The following is a 22,665-nucleotide window of genomic DNA, read 5'->3' on the forward strand; positions in this document are numbered from 1 at the left end:
GCTGCTTTGGGGACTGTGACTAAATAGAAAGCCGGGATATACGTTTAAACTTCTTATTCCCAATCTTGTTTTGATGGTGAAATACCAAAGAGGACCAGGCGGCCCGACGCCGGAACGCTCAGGGATCCTGGCGCCGCCCAGGTGGGGCTGTGCCCCCTGCGCCCCCACCCAGGTCCAGATAGTCCTGTAAGACTCGGCCGCTCCCTCTCCTGTGCCCCACCTAGTCCCGGCACACGCCCCAGCAACACGCGTGAAACCAAGTCATGCCTTGTGTGACGCCATGCCCCCCACTCCCCGCCGCCCCGAGGGCGACCGTCTCCTCCCTGCTTCCCCATGGGGGCACAGTGACACACACGTGGGGACACCCGGGTCAACGGAATTAAAGACACGTCCTCACATCCCACCTGCTCCCCTCTGGGAATTGTTCTGTTGGGGGAGATTTTCAACACACACATGCACGTGAAACTCACATTTTCATTCCTTTGAAGTAGAAAATAGAAACCATCCCTTAAACACCTCAAAGTTTCTGAAACTGCCACAATTATTGGCTATTTATTTTACTAAAGTCAAACTAGGTTAGCACCCCTCTCACCGATGGAACACTGAAAAGAAATAATACTTTCCCCAGAATACAGAGTCATGGTGTAGGGGCAACTCACGGTCAAGGACCCAGGAGCCACCGGCGAAGCCAGACGCTTGTTAATGGACTGGAAGGTGGCGGCCGGGACGCCCGCGATGGTGTTCACAATCACGTTCCCGCTCACGGTGCCTGCAGAGACAGGCTGAGTGAGGCCAGAGGACCAGGAGCTGACTTCCTACTTCAGCACTCCTGTATCCTTCTCACCTGTCGGTATGCTCGTCCCAGTGACTGATGTTTTAATGGTTCCAGCCTACATAAAAAAGAAACGCTTGAATTTCATGTCAAGCTCTCCCCTGCACGACCCTCCAAAGGCTTCCCATTCCACTCAGAATCAAATCCAGCCTCTGACCACACAGGCCGACTTCAGCGCCCCTCACCCCGCGTCCTGCCCACCTCCTCCCCTCCTCCCCATCCCTACAGCCCCCTCCCCTCCCCCCTCTGCCTCACCCTACGCCCCCCACCTGCACCCCCTCTGCCTGGCCCTATGCCCCCCACCCGCACCCCCCCGCCTTGCCCTGTGCCCCCTACCCGTGCCCCCTCTGCCTCACTCTACGCCCTGTCCTTCCGCCCTGCCCTATGCCACTCTGTTCCTCGCCACCTGGCTGCAGCCACACTGACCTTTCTGGCCCTCGGCCAAGCTCAGGCCTCTGCTCTTGCTGTTTTGTTCTTCTCATGACTGACTCCTTGTGATTCAGGCCTTAGCTCAAATGCCACCTCCTCAGAAAGGCTCTTTCTAACCAACCAGTCACTCACTGTTCTACCTTGATTCCTTCCTGTCAACATTTAAAATGACGTCCCACAGATCTTGCTCTGCGTGACTAACTCCCACCAGGACCAAACTCGAGCGAGCTGGGACCTTGGCCACCTCGCTCGCTGTGACAGTCCTTGCACCAAGCAGGTGTGTGATAAACGTATCTTTGGAATGAATGAAGAAGCAAGTTGCCCAAGTACATATAAAAATCCCACTAGAGCAGATATAATTTAAAACAAAAAACCCCACAGAGGAACTAGCACTGCGTGAGAAGAGCGTGTTCACAGCGGACGCCGTGCAAAGTGAGCGCGTCCCTGCTTTCTGCACGTGTGGGTCTGAACAACGACCGCAGTGTCTGTGAGCCACGCACACACGCCACACACGGTGCAGGGACGCACCAAGTGTGACGTCGACAACGGGGCACTGAGGATCTACACCTCCAGTGAGCACCTGGGTGCACCTTTCAGGACAAGGTGGCTTATGTGGCCCGTTTGCCCAATGGTACAAATAGGACCTGCTTGGTAAGTTTGCAGGGAATAAAGGAGGTGAACTCGTCACAGTTGTGTTGTACAAAATCCAGGTAATTCCAAACTTCCCATCACCTCCACAGGGAAGAGCTGCCCCGGCCTCCCAAACCCAGTGACGGCGCTTAGCCCACACCAGCCCTGGACGGAAACCCCCTTCCTCGTGCCAAGACTGAGCCTTCTCCTCCTCCCTCACAGGGCAAGGTCTGCAGGCTGGAAATGTGCTGGACTGTCAGCCAGTGTGGCCTCCACAGCAAGCACCTGAACCGAGTGCAGGTGTGGTGGGGACGCCACGTGCAGACGGAGCCCCCGTGGGGTGGGGGGCCCCCCTCACCAGCACTGCAGCGCTGCCCACGGTTGTCACCGCGGGCTGCCCCTTCGCGGGGGCCTGCACTGGCTGCGGCGGGGCCTGCGGCTGCGGTGGGGGCTGGGGCTGGGGCGGGACGGCTGGCGGTCCTGCCGGCGGCTGGCTGCCCGCTGCCTGTGGCGGTGGCAGCGGTGGCGGCGGCTGCTGTGGAGGGGGTGGGGGCTGCTGCTGCTGCTGGGGCGGGGGCTGCGCCACGGCGGGCTGCTGCGCCTTCTGCTGGTCAGCCAAGGCCTGGAAGGGGCGTAACACAGGGAAGCCATTGGAGGAGCAGCATCCGGCCGGCACGCATCCTCCCGGTCCCCCCAGAGTCAAAGCCACGTCGCCCCACGAGCACGAGGACCCAGGCACCACACCTTTTTCTCTTTTGCGATTCGCTCTGCACGGAGAGACGCGACCTGAATGGGAGGCAGTGGCTTGTCGTAGTTGATGCCACTGAAAGATAACAGCAAAGTTAAACAGGCATGTTCTAAAGCAGAGAAATGCTCTAGAAACCCCAAAGCACCAGGTGCCGGGGACAGCTCCGCCCCAGCCCCAAGGGCAAGGGTGTGCAGGCTGGCGGGTTCTCTGTGGTGAGGAGGCCTCAGAAAGAAGAGAAAAGGCTGCCTCAGACGCCTTCCCCTCGCCCCTGCCCTTCCGAGCAAGCACGTTCCTGGAACACGAGGTGCCCAGTATCTGTGGGCAAGAAAGCTCTTCCAGGCCAGCACCAACCCCCTGACCCAGCCACCAGGGCCACCCGCCTGCCGCCCGCCACGGCTGACCTCAGCCCTCCAGGAGGCTTTAGCACCAGTCACGCGCCCCGTGCCCAGGCCCCACTCACTGTCCTCTCAGCCCCGTCCTGTCCCCACCTGCTGGGCCCATCCCACCAGCATTTACACAGGATCGAGTCTCTCCTATCTTAACCCAACACACAAAACCCAAACTAAACCCTGACACGCAGCCTCAGCCAAGGGCCCCAAGGTCTACACTCCCAGGGCTGCGTTCTCCCGCTTAACTCGTCGGGCTTCACCCCTCACCCCTCCTGTAGAGACCCTCAGTCAGCTGACATGCCCTGACAAGTCCCCTGACCACCCCCCCACGCCACCTGCAGCAGCACGTCCCAGGCGTGGGCGCTACTGACCTGTCCTCCCTGCTCCGTGAGCCCACGCGCTGCAGGGAGGCGCGACCTCAGCACCAGCACCCCGCTGTGCAGAGCCCCCGTTCGGCCTGCAGGGCCCGGCCGCACCGCCAGCCTCTGCCCATGAGATCTGGCTGCCTCGAACCTCAGCTCTCAGCTACACCGAGGCCCTCCCTCTCGGGTCGGGTGTACCCCTTCCTGGAGGAGCATCTGTGGACGCCCCCAGAGCACTCAGCCTCTCTGCTGCGGCCTCAGTGCACTCAGGAAAATCACTACCTGCTGTTTGTCAGGACGACCTGGTGTCTGCCCCACGCCAGGTAAGAGGGCAGCTCTGTGCCGTCCTGCGGCTGTGGAACGCCCAGCGCTGCGCTAGCCGGCGGCTGGCCAGTAAGTACTAGTTGAATAAATTCATTCATTCATTCAACTGACAAGTGTGGCTCAAACGCCTGCTCTGTCCCCCAGGTGCTGAGTCCTACGTCCCAAGAGCTCACAGACAACACGTAAAGCTCAGTCTGTCTGAAGACCACTGTGTTGTGAAGAAAAACAGAGCAGAGCAGGGGGGCAGTTTTCAACAGGGTGGTCCGAGACAGGCTCATGGTGGGCGGGAAGGCCTAGGCTGGGCCTAGACTGGGCTGCGGCTCACTCAGGGAGGCCGTGGGGTCAAAGCCAGAGTCTGGTCCCAGGGAGCCACCGGGCCTCTTCGGAGACACGCCAGGAGCCACCTCCCTTTGCCCCAAAACCGCACTCGGGCAACAACGGCGCCTCTTTCATCTGAGTGGGTCTCCTCTCCAACGTCACAGCGACACTGCAGACCCGCAGCCGGCATGCAGGTTCCTCAATCCGTGCCCCACGACATCCACGTTGTCACCTCTACCCACTTCTCTACCCCCTGCCCCCGTCAATTCCTCTCCACTTCCTCCTAGGTGGGACCCAGGGCAAGTACAGGTGCCCCTAAACCCAATGTATTTCTAAGGTACAGCTAATAAAACGTGCGCCCAAGGAGAGGCAGGCATGACAGCGGTGGCCCAGGCACATTCGTTGGGTCCCGACCGCCTTCCCCGCCAGAGCACCAGCAGGGACAGCCCGCCACACGGACACGCGTGGGGCCGCCCCACACCCTGCACTGCCTGAGCTGGCGCCTGGAGCAGGCCGTGTGCACAACTCACTCAGCTGCTGGATTTACGTGAACACGCAAAAGAAATCATTTCAAACAGTAGAAAATGTGTCACAAAGACAGAAATACCTTTCTGCCAGCACAGACGCATGCTTGGGGTTTTTCTGGAAGGGATTCATGCCAAGCCTGCAGCACAGAAAATATAACGCAGAAGACAACGTTAAAGACACAGCAGACCCAGCTGCCCACAGCTCACCGCCGAAACTGACGCAAAACGAGGCTTAGGACACGCACAGGGGCTTGATTGGGGGGCTCCTCTTGCCCGCGGTCATCTTCATCAGGTCGAAGCGGTTCGTGTACAGCTGGGTGTGTGTGGCATTCTCGTCCTGGGCATAGATCTGGCTCGTGCGGAGAGGACGGTTGCTCTTACTCTGAAACGAAATGGATGCGAGTGCCTCAGAGTGACACAGTCACACTCACAGGCGACGGCCCTCGACACGGCTCACCGGGTCGGAGCCTAAAGCCCCACGCCCCAGGGCTGAACACAAACGCCCTCTTCGAAGCCCGTCTTGCAAGACCGATGTACCAGCAGCACCGACCGCTAGCAATACTCCCCAGTGTGCGCCGACTCTTCCTGAGCATTATCTCACGTAAGCCTCCAAGGTAGCAGAGCGGGAGAAATTCCCCAGCTTTGCTGAGAAACAAAACAGGCGTGCAAAGTGCTGGAGGCCACCTGGCAGGCGGCACGGAGCAGGCTGACAACCCGCACCGGGCGGATCCAACTCCCGCCAACACCAACGCGGGCAGCGCTGCGGCCCTCGGCCACCACCGTCCTCTGCCCGCAGGGGGCAGCAAGGCTGCCGCACACCCAGACACTCCAAGGTGCAGCCTCGGGCCTTCAGCGTGATTGGTGCCCGGCAGTCTCCATAAGCCACACAGCTAACCAAAGGGCCACTCAACTGTCACCCGCTTGCGCCAGGACATCCCAGCAGCCCCCTCCTGTGGAGAGACCTGCCCCACCAGGGACGCTGTCTGTGCGAGGTCGCGGAGGTGGCTGGTGACGAGACCTCAGGGCCCTCCTTCCCCACCCAGGCTCTGCTCTCCCTGCTTCTCTAAAGGCTGGTGGTCCCCAGACAGGGGGTCGGGCAGAGTGCCGGGGGCACAGGTGCAGCTGTGTGTCGTGCGTGTCACCTACCGCTGGAGAAGTGTGCTGGGTTCCGAGGGCAATGCCAAGGAAAGGCAGAACTGGAAACCCACCATGCACGGTGCCCCTGGCCTGCTTCCTGAACACAGCACGGCACATTCTCCTGTCACAGTGGCACTCAGCAAGGGGACGCCGGGAGAAGGGTGCCAACGAGACCAGGTGCGTCCCACACAGCCCAGACAGCTGGCCAGGCCAAGGCAGCAAGCACTGTGCACGGGACGTCACTCCTTGCAGGGTCTGGGTGCACGTGAAGACCCCACGGGGCAGGCCAGAGACGGCCGTGCCACCCACGCACACACCTGCCACTGTCATCACCACGAGCTGCAACAGGGTGCCAGGAATGCGGGGCGCAGCGAGCCCCTAACTCACAGAGCAAATCCTCTACGTACAGGAGCAAGAGGCACTCGGGAAAACCCTGGGTTTCAAACTTCTGCTGATTACTACAATTCAGGTGAATTCTGAATCTCACCATATGCTCCTTCGCACAGCTCTTACAGTCTCCCAACTTATTCTCAGTATCACCTTCACACCTTATGAACACTTCCTTGCCTTTCTTAGGGTTAGCTTTATAAATCAGCTATAAAAAACTACTTTAGCTTTACTTTTTTCCGTATTAAGATAATGTCTATTATTTTATTTTAAGTATTTCCAAAACATAAAAGATATAACGCAAGATTCCAGGAAGTCTTACTGGTGAAGGCACCACAAAATGGTGTGAGGAAAACTTGCTTTTTTACTTCAAAAGAAAGCAAACAAATGCTTTATTTTGAGACAAGTGGTTTTAGAAAAATGAGAACTGAGATGACCGAGAGAACAGCCATGGAAATGAAGTGGGAGTGGTGTTCATCCCGAGGACAGAGCTGGCTGACAGGCAGAAGTTGCCATTTTTACAAATTAGAAACAAAATCACAAGTTTAACAGCAGCACTGAAGTCTGCCTCTCCTCTAGCTGCCCACCCGCCCCGCGCAGCAGGTGGGCCTGCGGCTCCCACCCTGAGGACGGCCACTAGGGCAGGGGTGGCATCTGCCCTGGGGAGAGGCTCGTCACCCTAAGGGGCGCACGGCATCTCCAGGTGCTGCCTGGCAGAGCGCCCGGTGCCCTCGGGTGTGGCCTGGACTCTGTCCCGAGGAGACGCACGTAGCCGAGCGGAGGGGCGGGAGCCGCGTGAAGAAAGCCAGGCGCAGAAACGGGCAGAGACGACGCGGCTACAGGGAGAGCCAGCTGCAGGGGCGCCGGCCGGTGCCGAGCAGCAGCGCTGGCCCTTCCGGGGTGGGACCCGGGGCGCAGTGGCTGCTTCTCTGTGCCACAGTCAGCACGCGTGCGCGGCACTCTCACGTAGCCCCAACAGCACGTGCCGGCAACCCGAACAGCAGGAGACGCTCACAGACCTTCCTTCAGCAAGCTGGCGGCCGAGACAAAGCCAAAGCTCTTACCTTCTCGTGTTCAACCGGCACCTTCTTCAAAAAAGAAACCGGTGTGACCAAGTACTCAGAGGACAAACTATCTTTCAATGGCAGCGGCACAGACGCTGGTGTCAGAGAAACACCAGGAGTCAGAGCTGCCGCGCACGCGGAGCGCGACTCCAGCAAGCTTGGGGAGAACGTCTGTCACTGCTCACGTCACGTGCCAGGAGGACGGACGTGTGACCTCGCTGGCCACCCCGCAGCCCTGCAGACGCCCCTGCTGCAGGCGCACGGGCAGAGCGAGCCCTCCGCCCCGTCAGCGAGGAGCACGCAGGCCTGCGTTCTCCCAGGAAGACACGCGAGTGCGCTCACCTTCCCCTCCTCTCTCGGGATGATGACGTTCTCGTAGCGGTTCCGGCACTGTTTGGAAGAGCGGTAGATGCGGCTACAGGAGTTGACGACATCACTGACGAGGTCCCAGTTAGGTGTGTGAGCAGGTGACACGATCGTGAGGTTCAGGGGCAGCTCCAGCAACTGCTTCACAGCCTGGAGAATGAGGTTGCGGGTCAAACAGGGCCCCACCAGGCCATCAAGCAACCTGCTCGTGTGAGCCGAGGGAGGGACGGTCACACCTGAGCACTCTCCTACCTGCAGCAGGGCCCAGTCCTCGCTGATGAGCCACTCGGGGCTGTCCTGGCCGGACTCGGCCGCCGGCTTGGCGAACGTCGGCAGAGGCTTGGCAAACTGCGTCTGCTGCTTCAGCAGAATGTTCTTCTTCTGCTCCTTCCCTTCCCTGCGGATCTTCAGCATGCCTGGCGCTGCGCGATCGAACAGGGAGCGCGGGGGCACCACCGCCTCCCCGTGCCGCTGTTTCTTCTTCCTGCCGGCGGCTGCACAGAGAGGCCACCGTCAGCGACAGCGGAGGGGAGGAGCCGCCTGAGCAGGCGAGAGACACGGGACGTGGCCGGGCGCGGTGGTCACGCTGGGAGCCCCGGCACTTTGGGAGGCAGGAGTTCGCGGGAACGAGGGCAAAGGCACAGGGACGAGGGGGCTTGCAAAGCATCTGCTCAAGACGGACCCACGTTCTGGAGTTTACTACTAATTACAACTAAGAACACCAAGGTTTCCCCACTGGAAACAACAGAACACAAGAGCATGGAGTCAGCGGTGCCCGACGGGCCCCACAGCAGACGGCAAGACAGCCTGGCAGGGCCCCGCACAGGCCCAGCAGCACCCAGGTCCCCCAACACACGTGGGGACGCGCACCTGAGGGGTCCGTCTTGTGCCTCTTGCGCTCCCTCCGCACGTACACGGGGGGCAGCTTCGCCTCCGGGATGGGGCTGGCCTCGTAGGTCAGACACATGACCGAGTCGATGTAGATGTCGCTGTCGTCCTGGGGGGGCGTGGGCGGGGTCCAGAGCTGCGCCAGAAGGAAAGTCCCGTCAGACCGGCGGCTCGAGGGGCGCAAACTCGTCCGCACGGAGCGAGAGGCGGCACTTACCGGCATGACTTCCGTGTGTCCACTGGCATCTTCACAGACGTATTCCTGCAGGGAACACGGGCAGTCTTAACACTGGACAAAGCCTCAGCTTCATGTTAAAGCCACACATTATTTATCTTCACACTTAAGTCTTCCAAGCAAGTCTGGTCAACATGACTATTTATAAGACTTATAAATGTGCTTTAGACCTGGGAGTACGATCGAGGGAAAAGTCAGTATCTCACTGAAAATCTCTAACAAAGTGTCGATTATTAAGAAAATCATGCTTTTAGCATATGAACTGCGTTCTTTTGATATGAGGAGTAGAAACTCCTCCGGCATTTTCTCACAAACATGCACAGACTTTGAACAGGCCAGGCGCGGCTGAGCGGCAGCCAGGTACCATGCTGTAGGCGTCCTCCCGCGTGTAGGTGAGCAGCTCCGCCTCCTCCGGCCCCAGCCACAGCCGGGCCTCCCTCTCCCGCAGGCTCTCCAGGTTCCGGGACTCCCACTCCCTCACCGCCGCCGTCACCGCGCCCTGGCGGGGAGAGTGGAGGAGCCGTCGGGACGGGAAGAGCAGCCCCCGCCCGGCTCTCCCCTCAGGTGCCACTGAGGCCGACCACAGAGCCCGCCCCGCCGAGGCAGGTGCCTCCCGCCCGCCTGGCAGCCCCACGTCTGACCCCCACGCACCGTCTGCTTCAAACCAATAGAAAGACATCACGGTAGGAAACGGAAAACCCTGTGTAGGCGACTGCGAAGCCTAAGACTCTTTTCCTATTAATTTAGTTTCTACACTGGTGGGTTTGAGGTTGGTTTCTTTAACTTAATGAAGTCACATTTACTTCTAATCAAATTTAACACTGAAAATTCTGAGAGTCTTCACATTAAACTAATCAAAAGTTGATTCTCTTACCTCACTATTTTTCTCTTTTTCTTGCTCAAGGGAAGTATGAAATAATTCCAGGTAATTTAAAGCATATTTTTCAATTGGCGTAAGCTGTTTCAAAAACACATTTTTTGAATAGGGTTAATAGCAAGTTGAGTTCCTTATGCCCCACTCAGCAACATTTGAATAAAAAAGTGATTATTCTTGGTTTAAGTAAACTAGAAGTATTTTATAGCAGATTCAAACGTTTACAGAAAACAACCGCCGAACCTGTTCCATGAAGTCTGCGAGCTCCTCCAGCTGTGACGGCTCTTCGTCACACCTCCAGCCGTCTGCGTCCGGTGACAGAACGCCAGTGTTTGATCCAGGCACCGCTTCCTCCACGGACTTCTGGGCATCCTCCTCCAGGTACTCGATGCTCTTGAGGGCCTACGGAGATGCGCTGTTCAGATGGCCATGACGCACTCTGTGGGTGAAGGGGCCCTGCGGAAGAGCCGCCCCCGGCACGGTCTCCAGAGACGCCTCCGCTGGGAGCACCACTGAGCCCCGGGCAGGCATTCCCGGAGGTCCTCCTGGCCGTGTGAGACGGTGAGGCACCGAGAGGATGTAGAACATGACATGAGGAACCTTCCAGGCCTTCCAAAACTTGCTACCAAGTTGGACGGAAAGCCCCCGGCAGAGCTGAGTGCCAACGAGGCCCAGGGCGCGGTGCCAAAACCAAGGGTGGGACCGACGGGACCCCCGGAGCCCACAGACTCCAAGGACAAGAAAGGGCTGTTGACGTATCACACGCCCCCCACCAGCTGCGGCTCTGGCCCACGGAGGACAGGACGGAGGCTGCTTTCCACGGCCTGAGCAGAAGAGGAACAGCCCTGCCGCAGGCAGAACCAGTCCGCGCAGGAACGCAACACCAACGCCGACAGACGGTCGGCGACACCACAGTCCGAGAAACACAGACTAAAACAAGGAAGCCACCGTTCACCTGCCCAGACAGCACACCTCAGACGGTGACAGGACGATGTGGGCAAAGGACACCCTCACGTCTGAGATGGGGACACAGGTTTTAGTTAGAAGATATAAATTAAAAACTGGTAACACCTGTTTCCAGGGCGATCTACCAAAATCTGCAAAGTTTAAAATATAACCCTACACGTTATACACAGAAATAATTTCCACACAGATTATGCATCTAAATGTGAAAAACAAAATAGTGAAACATCCAGAAGAGACTGAAGGCGGGTGCGCGGCGACCGTGGGGAGGGGGAAGAGCGTCTTCAGCAGAGCACGGGGGTCTCCGGCACGGGGTCAGCACCGCGAGCTTCTGCTCAACAGACGGCGTCACCAAGGCAAACCACAGGATGCGAGAGGTGTTTCACACGTGCCCAACAAAGACCTTGCACGCAGAACACGTAAAGAACTCCGACAGCCACTGAGAAAAAGCAGCAGCCCGATTACAAACAACCTGCAGAAGGACGTGGGCAGGCACTTCTTTTGAAAGTCTCCAAAGTGCCAGCAAACATGTGAAGAGGTGCTCAAATTCATTGGCCAACAGCAAAACGAAAACCAAACCCCCAAGGAGAGGCCACTACACATCCTCCCAGACAGCTGAAGTGAAAAGGACCAACGATTCCGCCTCCCAACAAGGACACCCGGCAACCCCAACGCGCACGGTGCTGGTGGGAGAGCACCTGGTCTGCCCCCTTCGGGAGACCGGCCAGCAGCACCTATCAAAGTCAAATGTACGCAGGAACCCCATGCCAGCGTATGTACCCAACAGAAATACACCTGCGTGTTCACCAAAAGGCATGTGCAAGAATATGCACAGGAGCACGACCCAAACTAACGGTTCTGCCACATGCACCAAGGGCAGATGGGTAAGTCAGACCCTATAGCCCCACACGGCAGACTGAGGACAGGGCACTTGCTGTGGATCTGTCCACGCTGGTGAAAGACCAACACTCACCCAACTCTCCACCCACGGGGTCGCGCCCGTGAAGAGCAGCAGCCCCCTCTCCCACCCAGCCCAGCAAGCCCTGCAGACTCTGCCTGCAGAGACGGCCCTGCCCGCCCTGCCCGGGTGTCACTGCTGTGGCCTCCTTACTGGCCCCGGGTCCCCCTCAACCTGCTCCAGGTCCTCAGGCCCAGCACACCAACACCCCCAGCGCCTCCCCTCGCCACACTGACCTCCCTGCTGTGGGGGCCGCACGCCCTCACTTGGACACCCACACGCTCCCCTACCCCAACTCAGCACTGCACGACTTCTCACTCGTTTGCTTTCTGTCTCTGTCCTCACGACAACGGAAGCTTCCTGAAAGGTGCTGGTTTTGTCTGTTTTCAATGCTCCACCCCCACTGCCTAGCACAGTGCCCGACACCAGTAAGACATTCAATAAATGTTTCGAAAGGATCTACCAGCTGACATACTACGCTACTTTGAAACAACAAAGCCAACGTGGAAAAACCTCCAAGATGAATCGTTAAGGAGAAACGGCAAGCGTGTGACATGCTCACATCAAGTGCTCACGTGTGCACACACACGCTCTCCAGGCCCTGCATTTTTTTCAAGCACGTGTAAAATTTTTAACAATGATTAAATGGTAATCTCTGGGAGAGAATCTATTTTTCCCATCATCCTTTTTTGTTGTTGACTTTCTTTTTCAACCTCACGCACGCATCACCTTTTGTAAACACAATGAGGCTGAGCTCCCCCTCCGGACACAGGACAATCTGTGTGGGAAATCACACACGGAAAACTCGTGGAAGGAGGAGTGAGGAAGTCGTAGTGGTGCCAGTCTGCGCCCGGAGTGAGGCTCCAGGAGACCGGCCTCCCACCACAGACTCACGGGCCGCTGCCATGGTTTGGACGCTGGTCCCTGCAAACCTCACCCGGCTCCGATCTGGTGTTGGAGGTGGGAGCAGGGCCCTCAGCGGCAGATCAACGCCGGGGGCAAGCGAGCTCTCCAGCTCTCCCTCTCGGTAGTTCCCGCAAGAGCCGGCTCCTCTCGCTCTCCCAGCCTCTGCGCGCCGTCCCGTCACCGCCCACCACTGGCAGAGCAGCCTGCGGCCCTCGCCAGACGCCCAGTGCTGAACTTCTGAGCCCTCAGAGTCGTGAGACAAGTAAACCTCGTTTCTTCCTTCATAAACTACCCAGTCCCAGGTATTCCTGCGACAACACAACGGACTGCGACGGTTGTTCCTCTCACACAATCACTTCCTCAGGAACTGAACGGGCTGCTTTTAGAAACGGAAGAGGCGATGGCGGCCGCAGGGCTGGCGCACACGAGCTGAGCACAGGCAGGGAGGGAGGCGCCAGCGCGAGCCGCGGCAGGGCACGTGCCGGGGAACGAGACACACGCGGTGGGGCGGGGCCGCAGTGGGACGTCCCTGCGGCCACACGAGAGCAGAGGCACAGGACACCGGGCCCTGCCGAGGTCAGAGGCGTGAAAACGAGGGCCCCAAACAAGGTCCGGGGGAAAAGGAAACCCCTTCCTTGGTGCAGGGCCACGGCGAAGACGAAGGAACTCAGGCAGCGAAGGAGACGGGACCACCCTGCAGCTGAGGCCCCCACCTCCAGGACGAGGCCCCGAGAGGTACGTGAGGGCCTCGGGAAGAGCTGCAGGAGGGGACGAGGGCAGTGGCCCTGACGATGGCCTGGGAGGCGTCCACACAGCAGCAACCCCAGAGGGGACAGCTCGTGGCCCACGAGCACAGCCTAAGATCTTGTCTGTACTAGGCCTTCAACCCTGGCTGTGCATTCACACCTGCAGCGCCTCCCGCACAGATGAGCCTCGTGTCCAGAGCCCAGTGGCCGCTGGGGCTGGTGGCTGCTCTATCCAGGGAGGAGAAGCTCAGACGGCCGCCTCCTGGGGCGGGGGGCGGGGGATGGGGGGCAGAGCCACCAAGGGGCTGTCAGATGCCCACAGGGAGGTGAAGGCCCTCAGGCTGGCAGGGTACCAAGCACAGCTGGCTGAGAGCTCAGGAACGTGGGGACGGAGCTGACCCTGGGCGGCGGGGGCTGAAGGCCCACACTTCTCCCCATGGCTCCCTTTATTTCCTTCACAGTGGAAAGTCCCCGAGACAGGGACGGAGGGGGCCGGCGGGTCAGAGAGGGTGAGTCCGGACAGGGTGCACAGAGCCGGGTGGGGCGCAGCGGTATGGGGGCGCAGACGAGGGTCCAAGCAGGTGCGGTCCCCTCAGATGGCTCTTCAGGGTGGACGGGGCTTGCTCTTACCTCTATGAAAGGCCTTGCGATTTTGGGGGCGATGGTTTCCGAGGCAGAAGGCTCCTGAGAAAGCACCACAAACTCCTCGGCCTTCACTGGGAAGCCGGTGTCATCCATGGGAGAATACACCTCAAACAGCTCCTGGATGGTTCGCTGGACACAGAGAAGCCCATCACCGTCGAGCAGCAAAGACACGAGTCTATGCCCGCCCCGAACCCAGGACCTAAGTCCCCAGGATTACTCATCCCTCGTTAGCCCCAACGAGCAGCACGATGCCGTGCACGGGCGGCTTGCTCACCCTCAGCGCCCGTAACCACAGAGAGTACCTGCGTTAGGAACGCCATGGAGTAGTCATTCCCCTGAGCAGCCACTTCGCGGATTAAATCTTTAGTTCCATTTTTCAGCAATTTCTCCTCAATGGAATTGCCACTCACAAGCCTACACACAAAACACAGAAAGACAGACATGGAAATAAGTCCTTGGACACACGACGACACCACACCCAGGCACAGGCACGCAGCCGGCGGCTGGTGAGGCCACGCCCGTCCCGCTCCGCTCCACGCCTGCTCCTGACGCTCACTCGGGGGGCGCCAAAGCCCCTCCTCAGCCACCCCCAGCCTCGGCGCAACAGTCAGGCCTGCGGCCTCCACGCGGCCCCCGCCTCATCCTGCCCCCCCGCCTCGTCCTCCCCCGACCACCATCCCCCTCCCGCCTCGTCCTCCCCCCACCCCCGCCACCGTCCCCCTCCCGCCACCATCCCCCTCCCGCCACCGTCCCCCTCCCGCTAGTCTCCAACTGTAAACGTCCCCCCAGGTCCTTGCAGATGTGCCTTGAGCACCTGACGCCTGTGAGGCTGCCTCTGCGCCCGGCAGGCGGAGCCGACCGCTTCGCCGACCGCTGCTCGTTAAGATCCTCTCACAACGAGTCTCATCCTCACGTAATTAGGGACGTTTTCATCTTTTTATCCCCTGTACACTGCCGGGCCCACAGGGGGTGCCCACCTGAGACTGAGGGGACCTGACCCCAGCGGATGACGACGGGTCAGAGGCCCACAGGTCGCCTGTGCAGCCCACACCCAGGGCTCAGCCCCCCGCGCAGCCCACACCCCGGGCTCGGCCCCCCGCACAGCCCACACCCCAGGCTCGGCCGCCCGCGCAGCGCTGACGGCCAGCACCCGAGGGACTCACGCCCCACAGCCGTGACCGCAAGGCTCCCAGAGAGACGAGCACAAACGGAATGTCTCCGGAAAATTCCAAATTAAAAGGAACCTAAATACTAAACAGACACAGACAATCATGCAGAACAGAACAGAAAGTGAAGAGAGGAGCCCAGACGTACCCCACAGAACCAAAAACACGGTGGAGGGGACCGTGACACGAGGAAAGGACGGACAACGTGACAAATGGCAGCGCGACGCCGCGAACACCTGCACGGCCCTTAAACCAAAACCTGCTCTTTCTTGATATTAATGCGAGCTCATTGCAAGTGATTTGATTACATAAAAGTGCAAGGAAGAAAACAAATCGAAAAGTCACCTGGACTCTCATCACCCAGACAGCCACCGAAACGCGGTGACGGCATTTTCACCCGCCTTGGCCCACACGTTCCTAACGGAAAGGCGGCACGCACACGCGTGTGGTGGCATGCGCCTGATGGCACCTTTTCAACAGACACGGCCTCACTGGTGTTGGGAAGGGGGCTGCTCGCCTCCCCCCTCGCCCTCCCCAAGCAGCGGCGTCCACGGCAACACCCCAGGACGCAAAGGCCCCCGGTGTCCTCCCCGCGCCATGCACCCTCACACGGGGTGCACACACCCTCACGCGGGGCACACGCGCCTCACCCCACATGCCTCCGCGCTCCACCCTCCTCACTCCATGCTCAACCACAGAATCCCTCCGAATGAACTCATCTTCCTGCTGGCTGCTCAACACCTGTGGGAACCGGCATTCCCTGGTCCCTGCTTTGTGCCATGTCACAACAAGCACCCCTAGAGCCCAGGACAGATCCCTTGACATGGGTATGCTGGGGACAAAGGACATGTGTCAAACTCATTTCCACAGACTCTGGCAAACCGCTTTCGGAAAAGGCTAAAGCAATCCCCAGGCCCCTTCAACGTAGGAAGCTCCCTCTTACCGGCGCCAGTCTGAGCAGGTGCGGTCCCAACCTCACCTGTCCGTGTAGGAGGAAACACTTCATCCTACGCTAAACCTGCAGGTCCTTGACCCCACCTATGAGCTGAGCATCTCCTCATGCCTTCTGGCCACCTGGAATGGCCTGTTCATACTTACAGGTTCCTGCCCTCCCCTTTTTAAAGTAAGGGAGTCTTTTATCTTTCTTCTCAATTTATGAGTTATTCAATCCTCTATTTGTCATGAGAATTGCAAATAATTTTCCCAATCATTTATTTACTTTGCTCATGGTACCTTGTTGCGATCCTTAAATTCTTATTTTGCCATAGTTGAATGTATCTGTCTTCCCCTACTGCTGAGTCCCCTGTCTGGCCAAAGTGGTCCCTCCAGCTCCAGCCTGCAGCTGCTGTCTCCCAGAGGCTGTTCCAGGAGCTGCTCTGCTGTTCATGTGAGATCTTTCGTCCACCCGGGCTGCACTACGTCACGAGCAGGCGACAGAGCTCCAGCCCCGTCTTCCCACGGAGAGCAAAGTGTGCGGCAACATTCGTACATAACCACCTCTGACTACGATGAAATGCAGCCTTTGTATAAGACCGTGCTAAATTCTCCTCTGTGCTGGGCCCTCCACTCCCCTGGACCGCCCGTCTGCTCCACTGTTCTCGGGACAAGCCGTGACCTCTGCCCCCACACGGGGCCGGACTCCCTCCCACTGCACTGGCTCCCAGGACGCCTTTCACTCCAGACACACCTGAACATCATTTCACCCAGCTGTGTGTCTCACACACCCATGATTAGCATTTTCATTACAGTGACATTACATTTCAATATTACTTTGGAGAAGTGTCATTTTCATGCACTGTCTCCCCACCTAAGAGGCAGCGTGTCTCTACTGGCCACACCTCCCCTACAGTCGCACACGTCACGGCAGAGACACCCTGCGCCTTCTCTGCTAAAGCCAATCCTGAGTACGTCAGAGATTTTGTGGCTGCTGAGAATAAAACAGTTTCCCAATTTCTGGCTAGTAATTGCTCAAGGGCCGACAGGAAGGAAGGGGTTACACAAGGAAACCTTTCTCGCTCAACATACGCTACACCCCAAATTCATGGTCACGACCACAACCATTCCTGCACGCACTACCACACTCACAACGCACCATTGAAAGAAAAAGGAATCACAAAACACGACTGACAGCGAGAGCTTCTGGAAGAACTAGAGACACGTGGGAAGGTGAACGTCAGATGTTGCCACCTGCTGTCACTGTGGTCCTTCTTTCCTTTCCACGCTTCTCCTCCCTTTCCCATCACTGGACACACAGTGCATTTACAGTTAGAGAAGTAATAACAACGCTACTTAAACACACGTGTGGACTCCTGTGACATCAACTGTCCTGCTGGAAAACACAGCCAAGAGCACAGCCTGGAGTTCCGGTTCCGGGCCCGCCCGTGCTGTGAGAGCCCCTGCGGTGGCCCGACCTGGGCGCCGGCTTGAGTCACACGTGACGAGTGTGGCCTGCACGCCCCACAGCCAGGCAGAAACAAGCAAGAAAACCTAAACCCACTGTTATTACACTTAACAACACTCATTTTTAGAAATTTATAAACATATACTAGACCTTTCTCCATTCTCTCCAGTGACATGTTTTTGACAAATATAACTTTTATGTTTAAAGGTAACAGTAACAGACGTAAATTCTTTCAACAGCCATTTCACTAACACATGATTTACATTTCATAATAGTTAGAACAACCCAAAATATAAATCGTCCTTTTAAGGTTTAAACATGCTAGAGGAGGCACAACATGAAAATACTGAAAAAATAGCAGGATGCCTCGTCACAATTTCAAGCAAATGTTGAGCATAAATACAGACAAAACGGCAGGAATATAAATGTGCATGAAGGAAAAACAAGACATGGCAGAAACTTCCGAAATTGCCCTGCATACATCATTTTCAGTTCTACCTTTCATTTCTGCGCTAGTGTCTTTGGTACCAACACCTGCCGAGAAGCCTCCCACGCAGGCCCCCCAGCGCTGCCACCGGGCGCGGCCGTCACCTGTAGATGTGGATGTCCTTGCAGCGCCCGATGCGGTCGCACCACTCCTGGGCCTTGGCGTCCATCACCGGGTTCAGGTCGTTGTCGTAGAACACGACCGTGTCCGCCTCCACCAGGCTGATGCCGGTGGCACGGCTGTGGGTGGAGAGGATGGCACAGAAAATCCGCCTGTCCCTGTTGAAGCTCCGCATCAGTTCCTGAGACGACACCAAACACTCCAGTCAGTGCTCCCCAAAATGTTAGGAAGCCTTTGACACGTGCTAGTATTTATCAGTAGGAAATCATGCCGTAACACAGCTGTTTGATGTGCGCTCCATGTGACGTGAGGTGCGTGATAAAGCTGCACCAGAGTCTCAGCTGTTCACTCCGGCTCTTCCGGAACACCCGCCTCAGCGCTCACTCCCGGCCCACGCCCTCCCCGCCGCTCCACTCTCACAGTGGCAAAAGGGAAGGCGGGTCCCACCGTAGGGCTCCTGTCAGCTCCACCTGCAGGCCCCCAAAGGAAGTGGAGTCTTGCTGGGGAGGGCCGTGTGCTTTCTCGTCTACCCTCAGCCAATGCCAGGGCGCTTTACGGCACAGAAGCCCCCGGAGTAAGGCTGAGGAGGCAGGACACAGCCCCGCAGAGACCCGCCAGCCTCATGGGGACCACAGAGGGAAAGGACTTGACCTGAATAGTTCTTATCTTCTGTGATCACATCTGTGCCAAAACAGAACCTAAGAGTTGACCCACCCTCTGCCTTCAAAAAATTCTCTGCATAATTTATTACACTATTACCAAGAAAGCTCGCTACTTGGCGTATTTCCTTCCAGGCCTTCTCAGTGTGCGCGCACACGTGTGTGGAAATGCCGCCCGTGCTGGGGAGCGGAAACGTGCCTGCTGCCAGCACTGGGAGCACCTGCCCGGAACCGAGACCGGCTCTGCGGTGCTGCCGACAGCGACCTCCTAGTGCGCCACCAGGACGGCCTGCAACGCCAGGAGACGGGCTTTGCTCTCAACACTGCCAAGGCCCGGGGCTCGCAGATAAGTATTAACCTGCGCACTCTGCCACCACTGAACGTTCACTTTGCCCCCGACTGCGGGTTATCGTGAACATTCTACAGCAAACGACCACGTACACAGATCTGTAAGTGGGGTGTGGTTGCTATGCCTGCATAAGCAGAGTCCCAACTACAGGATTGCTGGGTCGCTCGTGTCATCCCAAGGGCTCACACCCGCACCGCCGGGTTCTCTCTACAAAGCTGCACTAGTTCACGCTCCCACCAGCAGCACTGTATGAGTGTCCGACTCACTGCGCCTAAAGCAATGAAAATACCCTTAGCAAATCCGACAAGTGAAAAACGGGCCGACTAACTTGCGTTTCCTTAACCACACGCTGGTCTGGACAGTCCTCCAGTCTTCCCGGCCACCTCCCGAGCATCCCAGTCCTGCCTCACAGTGGCCAGCGCTCACCGGGACCCTGATGGCGGTGCGCTCACCTAACGGCGCGGCTGAGGGTGGAGGGAGACTAGCAAGTTCGGGACTCATTAAGTTCTCCCCTGTCATTTAGAGGGTCACGAGATCACTGAATTGACACAGCAATTGGAAACTATGTTAAAAACTGGTGATCAACGTTAACGCAACTGACTCTTAAATGATGATAAGGTAAGCAACTTATTTCTCACCTGCCGTTGTTCACTGTTAGCGTTTTCATCAATTCTTATGTAGGTGAGAAAGTGGAAGTTCAAGAACATTTCTAAAATGTCCAACATGAGAACCATCTGCGATAAAATCAGCACCCGTCGTCCTTCAGATTTCAGCTTCTGAAGCAAGATCGCCAAAGCTTCCAGTTTTCCTAAGGAAGGAACATCAAGCGTATTTCACAACCTAACGCAAGCCAGGCTCACACAACAAATGGAGCCAACAGGACCTGCTCTAGTACCTGAATCAAACTGCACCAGCCTCAGCTCCGGGAACCGCAGAGAGCGCGGTGTGGTCGCCCGCCGCAGCTGCTGGACGCAGGGAGCAGCGTGCTCCTCTAGGCACTGCCGGAAGACCCTCATCCTGCGGCTGTATGGTGGGGGTGGCCTCGCCACCCACAGGGACGGGGGTGCTGCCACCACCGGGGGAATCACACAGGCCACCCTGGGGAGCAGAAAGCACCTCAGTCACCACGGGGCACTCAGCACCTCTGCAGATGCAGGAGGCTGCAGAGGGAGAGGGCAGACCCCTGACAACCCGAGTCGCAGAGGCTGCAGGTCCAAGCCTGGTCACCAGGGGGACATGGCTGCTGGCACGCATCATGCTTCACGGCAACCCTGGGTGGGAGAGACCCCACAGGGCATCCTAGGCAGTCCTGGCCGATGACGGCCACCCAGTGACCAATTCAGATGGCCCAAGTCTACGCAGTCAGTGTGGGGCTCTGCCCAGGCCACAGGACTGTTCAGAGATGTTTCTGAGACTGTTCCATGATTTGAAGCTCGTGTCTGCAGCTGGGAATCTGAGGACAGAGGCATGCTGTCTCCTGGACATGAGCCCCAGAACTGCCACAGCCACTGTGCCACCAGGGCGGGCCAGACTCAGGATGAGGGACGCCTGCAGAGAGCAGGATGACGAGGACACGGCGCAGGCCTCACAGCTGGCCCAGCAGCCCCTGGCAGTCTTGGGGGCCCCTGCACCCGAAGAGCCCTCCCCACAGACGTCAGCCACAACCTGCTCCGACTGTCGGCCAACTGAGAAGGTCACCCAGATGTCCGAGGAAGGAGCGTCATCCAAGGCGAGTGAGCGTTTGAAAGGGAAGCACGCCCAGGAGCACACGAGGCTCTGCTGACTGCACACAGGTCGGGTGGTTGGAGAAACGCTCCCCGTTTCTTTTTCTCAACTGACTCTGTTCCTGATCTGAAAGCCCTGAAGCAGGTGGGTCCTGAGAGCTGAGCCCTGAGATGGTACAGGGAGCACCCGGGCTTCCTCGGCAAGGGAGTGACGGTGAGGAAGGAGCAGAGCCCTCACGGACCAGGGGTGAGCACAGGCCAAGCCGCGTGACACCGCACAGGCCAGCGCTCTCCACAGGTGAGTACAGGCTCAGCCACGTGGAGTCATTTCTCCTCTACTAAAGCGTATGCTGAGTTCAATCCCGCACACATTTCTCCTCACGCAGCAGTCACTCGTGGTTATCGTAACAAGATACTTTTGAAAGAGCAGGATGGAGAGAATCGTCAGCACGTGCCACTGTTACCCGCACGCAGAACTGCGCCCACCGCGAGGTGGCAGGTCCATCCAGAGGCTGTGCCCAGACAAGACCACCCGAGCCCAAAGCTGAGCGCCCCGAACAGCATTTCACAGTGGGCTTCTATGGGACAACCTGGGAGAGGCTTACGGGATTAAGATGAACGTCTCAAAACAACAAGGAGAGCTGCTGGGGAGCAGCACAGTAAGGGGATGGGGAGGCCGAACCCTCCGTCTGCACAGGCTGACTCACCTGTGGACGACGTCCTGGAGGGTCTCCCAACACCGGCTCAGCAGCGGCACCAGCGCTGACCTCCTCCTGGAGGCCGACGCACAGGGGCTCGCTGGCCCGGCCCCCTGGCCCAGACCGCTGTCAGCAGAGCCCGGCCAAGGGGTCTCTCCTCTGCCAGGCAGGGAACAGAGCCCCAACAGATCCCTTCCATAGACGGGCGCGCGGGAGCAGCGCCGCTCGTTGACGAGGTAGATCTGATCCAGCCGCTCTTTCAGAAGCCGGGTCTTTTCCTCCTGCACCAAAACAGGGGTGGAGATGGTTATCGAGACGCGGCACGGCCAGTCCTCGTCTCCACCAAGCACGCGGGGCGCTCCGTGGGCCGCGCACACTGCAGCACGCATCGTCCTCGCTCCACGGGAAACAGGGACAGAAACGAAGCCGCGAAAACGGGCGCTCCGCACCCTGCCCACGTGAGAAGTGATCCTCAAGACACACGTGAGCATTTCTAACGCGTAGGAAGACTTACAGAACAACTGAAAAAACGAGAAAAGATTTTCGCAATTGTAAAGCCCAGTTTAATTTCTTTTATTAGCAAATGTGTTTTTTAAAATCAAAATTCTATAGTTCAAAGAAAAAATGTATTCCTGAAGTCACAAAACTTGAGGAACATGTGACTTCCGTACGAAACAGAAGCCTTTAAATACACAACCAAACACGATGAGCAGCTTGTGGGAAACAACCTGTCTAAGTGTAACAGGGCTAATCCAGCAACACCTGTCTCCAGGGCCAGGCACCTTACCTGAGTTGGTCCCCCAATGGGAGAGGCCGGTTTGGAAGCCATTCCAGGTTCCCCCACAGCCAAGGCATTAACTGCCACTCGGCCCGGAACACCAACTACAAATGCAAAAGCAAAGAGATGAAAAGGAAGCCGAGAGTCCACAGGAGCTAGTCTGCTACCAGCCCGTTCTACGGGACCTCAGCCTAGTGGCTCTAGCACAATCTCTGCAAAGTCATGCTCTGCTAGCCGGCTCCCAAGACCTCATCCTGCACTAGCACACGGCTAGAGCGTGTTACGCTACGTAGATCTGCCAGTGAAGCCTCCGGTTCTCTGGCCACGGCCTGAGCTGGGCCGGGAGCACTGGGCTCGCCGTTCCCTCGGGGAGGCTCCAGCGCACTCAGAAGCCCAGGATGCCTCACACCTGCGGTCGGTCATCCTCGCTGCCGTCAGGGTCCATGCAGCGGCCACCCAGCCTGGGCACTCCACCGCCACTGCCACACTTTCATAACCCACCCAGGTGACGCCCTGACAACTGGGCTGCACCCGCCAGCCACGAGCAGCCCTGCC

At 58.0% G+C, this 22,665-nt stretch overlaps 1 protein-coding gene and 1 non-coding gene across 2 annotated transcripts in view; both read right to left on the reverse strand.

Moving 5' to 3' along the window:
- Positions 1–22,665, reverse strand: part of LOC138401820 (E1A-binding protein p400) — a 100,822-nt gene that overhangs the window by 24,667 nt on the left and 53,490 nt on the right. Inside the window, exons 27-46 of the mRNA XM_069497418.1 lie at positions 22,120–22,214; positions 21,342–21,613; positions 19,806–20,008; positions 19,549–19,718; positions 17,887–18,083; positions 14,031–14,142; positions 13,714–13,857; positions 9,754–9,912; positions 9,511–9,594; positions 9,001–9,135; positions 8,619–8,663; positions 8,384–8,537; positions 7,766–8,007; positions 7,490–7,663; positions 4,805–4,941; positions 4,640–4,696; positions 2,636–2,714; positions 2,250–2,513; positions 845–890; positions 660–769 (exon numbers count right to left, since the gene is read on the reverse strand). Of these exons, the coding sequence (XP_069353519.1) occupies positions 660–769; positions 845–890; positions 2,250–2,513; positions 2,636–2,714; positions 4,640–4,696; positions 4,805–4,941; positions 7,490–7,663; positions 7,766–8,007; positions 8,384–8,537; positions 8,619–8,663; positions 9,001–9,135; positions 9,511–9,594; positions 9,754–9,912; positions 13,714–13,857; positions 14,031–14,142; positions 17,887–18,083; positions 19,549–19,718; positions 19,806–20,008; positions 21,342–21,613; positions 22,120–22,214 (2,879 nt within the window). The remainder of the gene's footprint in view (positions 1–659; positions 770–844; positions 891–2,249; positions 2,514–2,635; positions 2,715–4,639; positions 4,697–4,804; positions 4,942–7,489; positions 7,664–7,765; positions 8,008–8,383; positions 8,538–8,618; positions 8,664–9,000; positions 9,136–9,510; positions 9,595–9,753; positions 9,913–13,713; positions 13,858–14,030; positions 14,143–17,886; positions 18,084–19,548; positions 19,719–19,805; positions 20,009–21,341; positions 21,614–22,119; positions 22,215–22,665) is intronic.
- LOC138401950 (small nucleolar RNA SNORA49) lies at positions 18,359–18,491 on the reverse strand. The gene has a single exon (XR_011236560.1). It is a non-coding gene; the product is annotated as a small nucleolar RNA SNORA49 (small nucleolar RNA).

The sequence above is a fragment of the Eulemur rufifrons genome, chromosome 21, assembly GCF_041146395.1.
Source record: "Eulemur rufifrons isolate Redbay chromosome 21, OSU_ERuf_1, whole genome shotgun sequence".
Taxonomy (NCBI): Eukaryota; Metazoa; Chordata; class Mammalia; order Primates; family Lemuridae; genus Eulemur; species Eulemur rufifrons.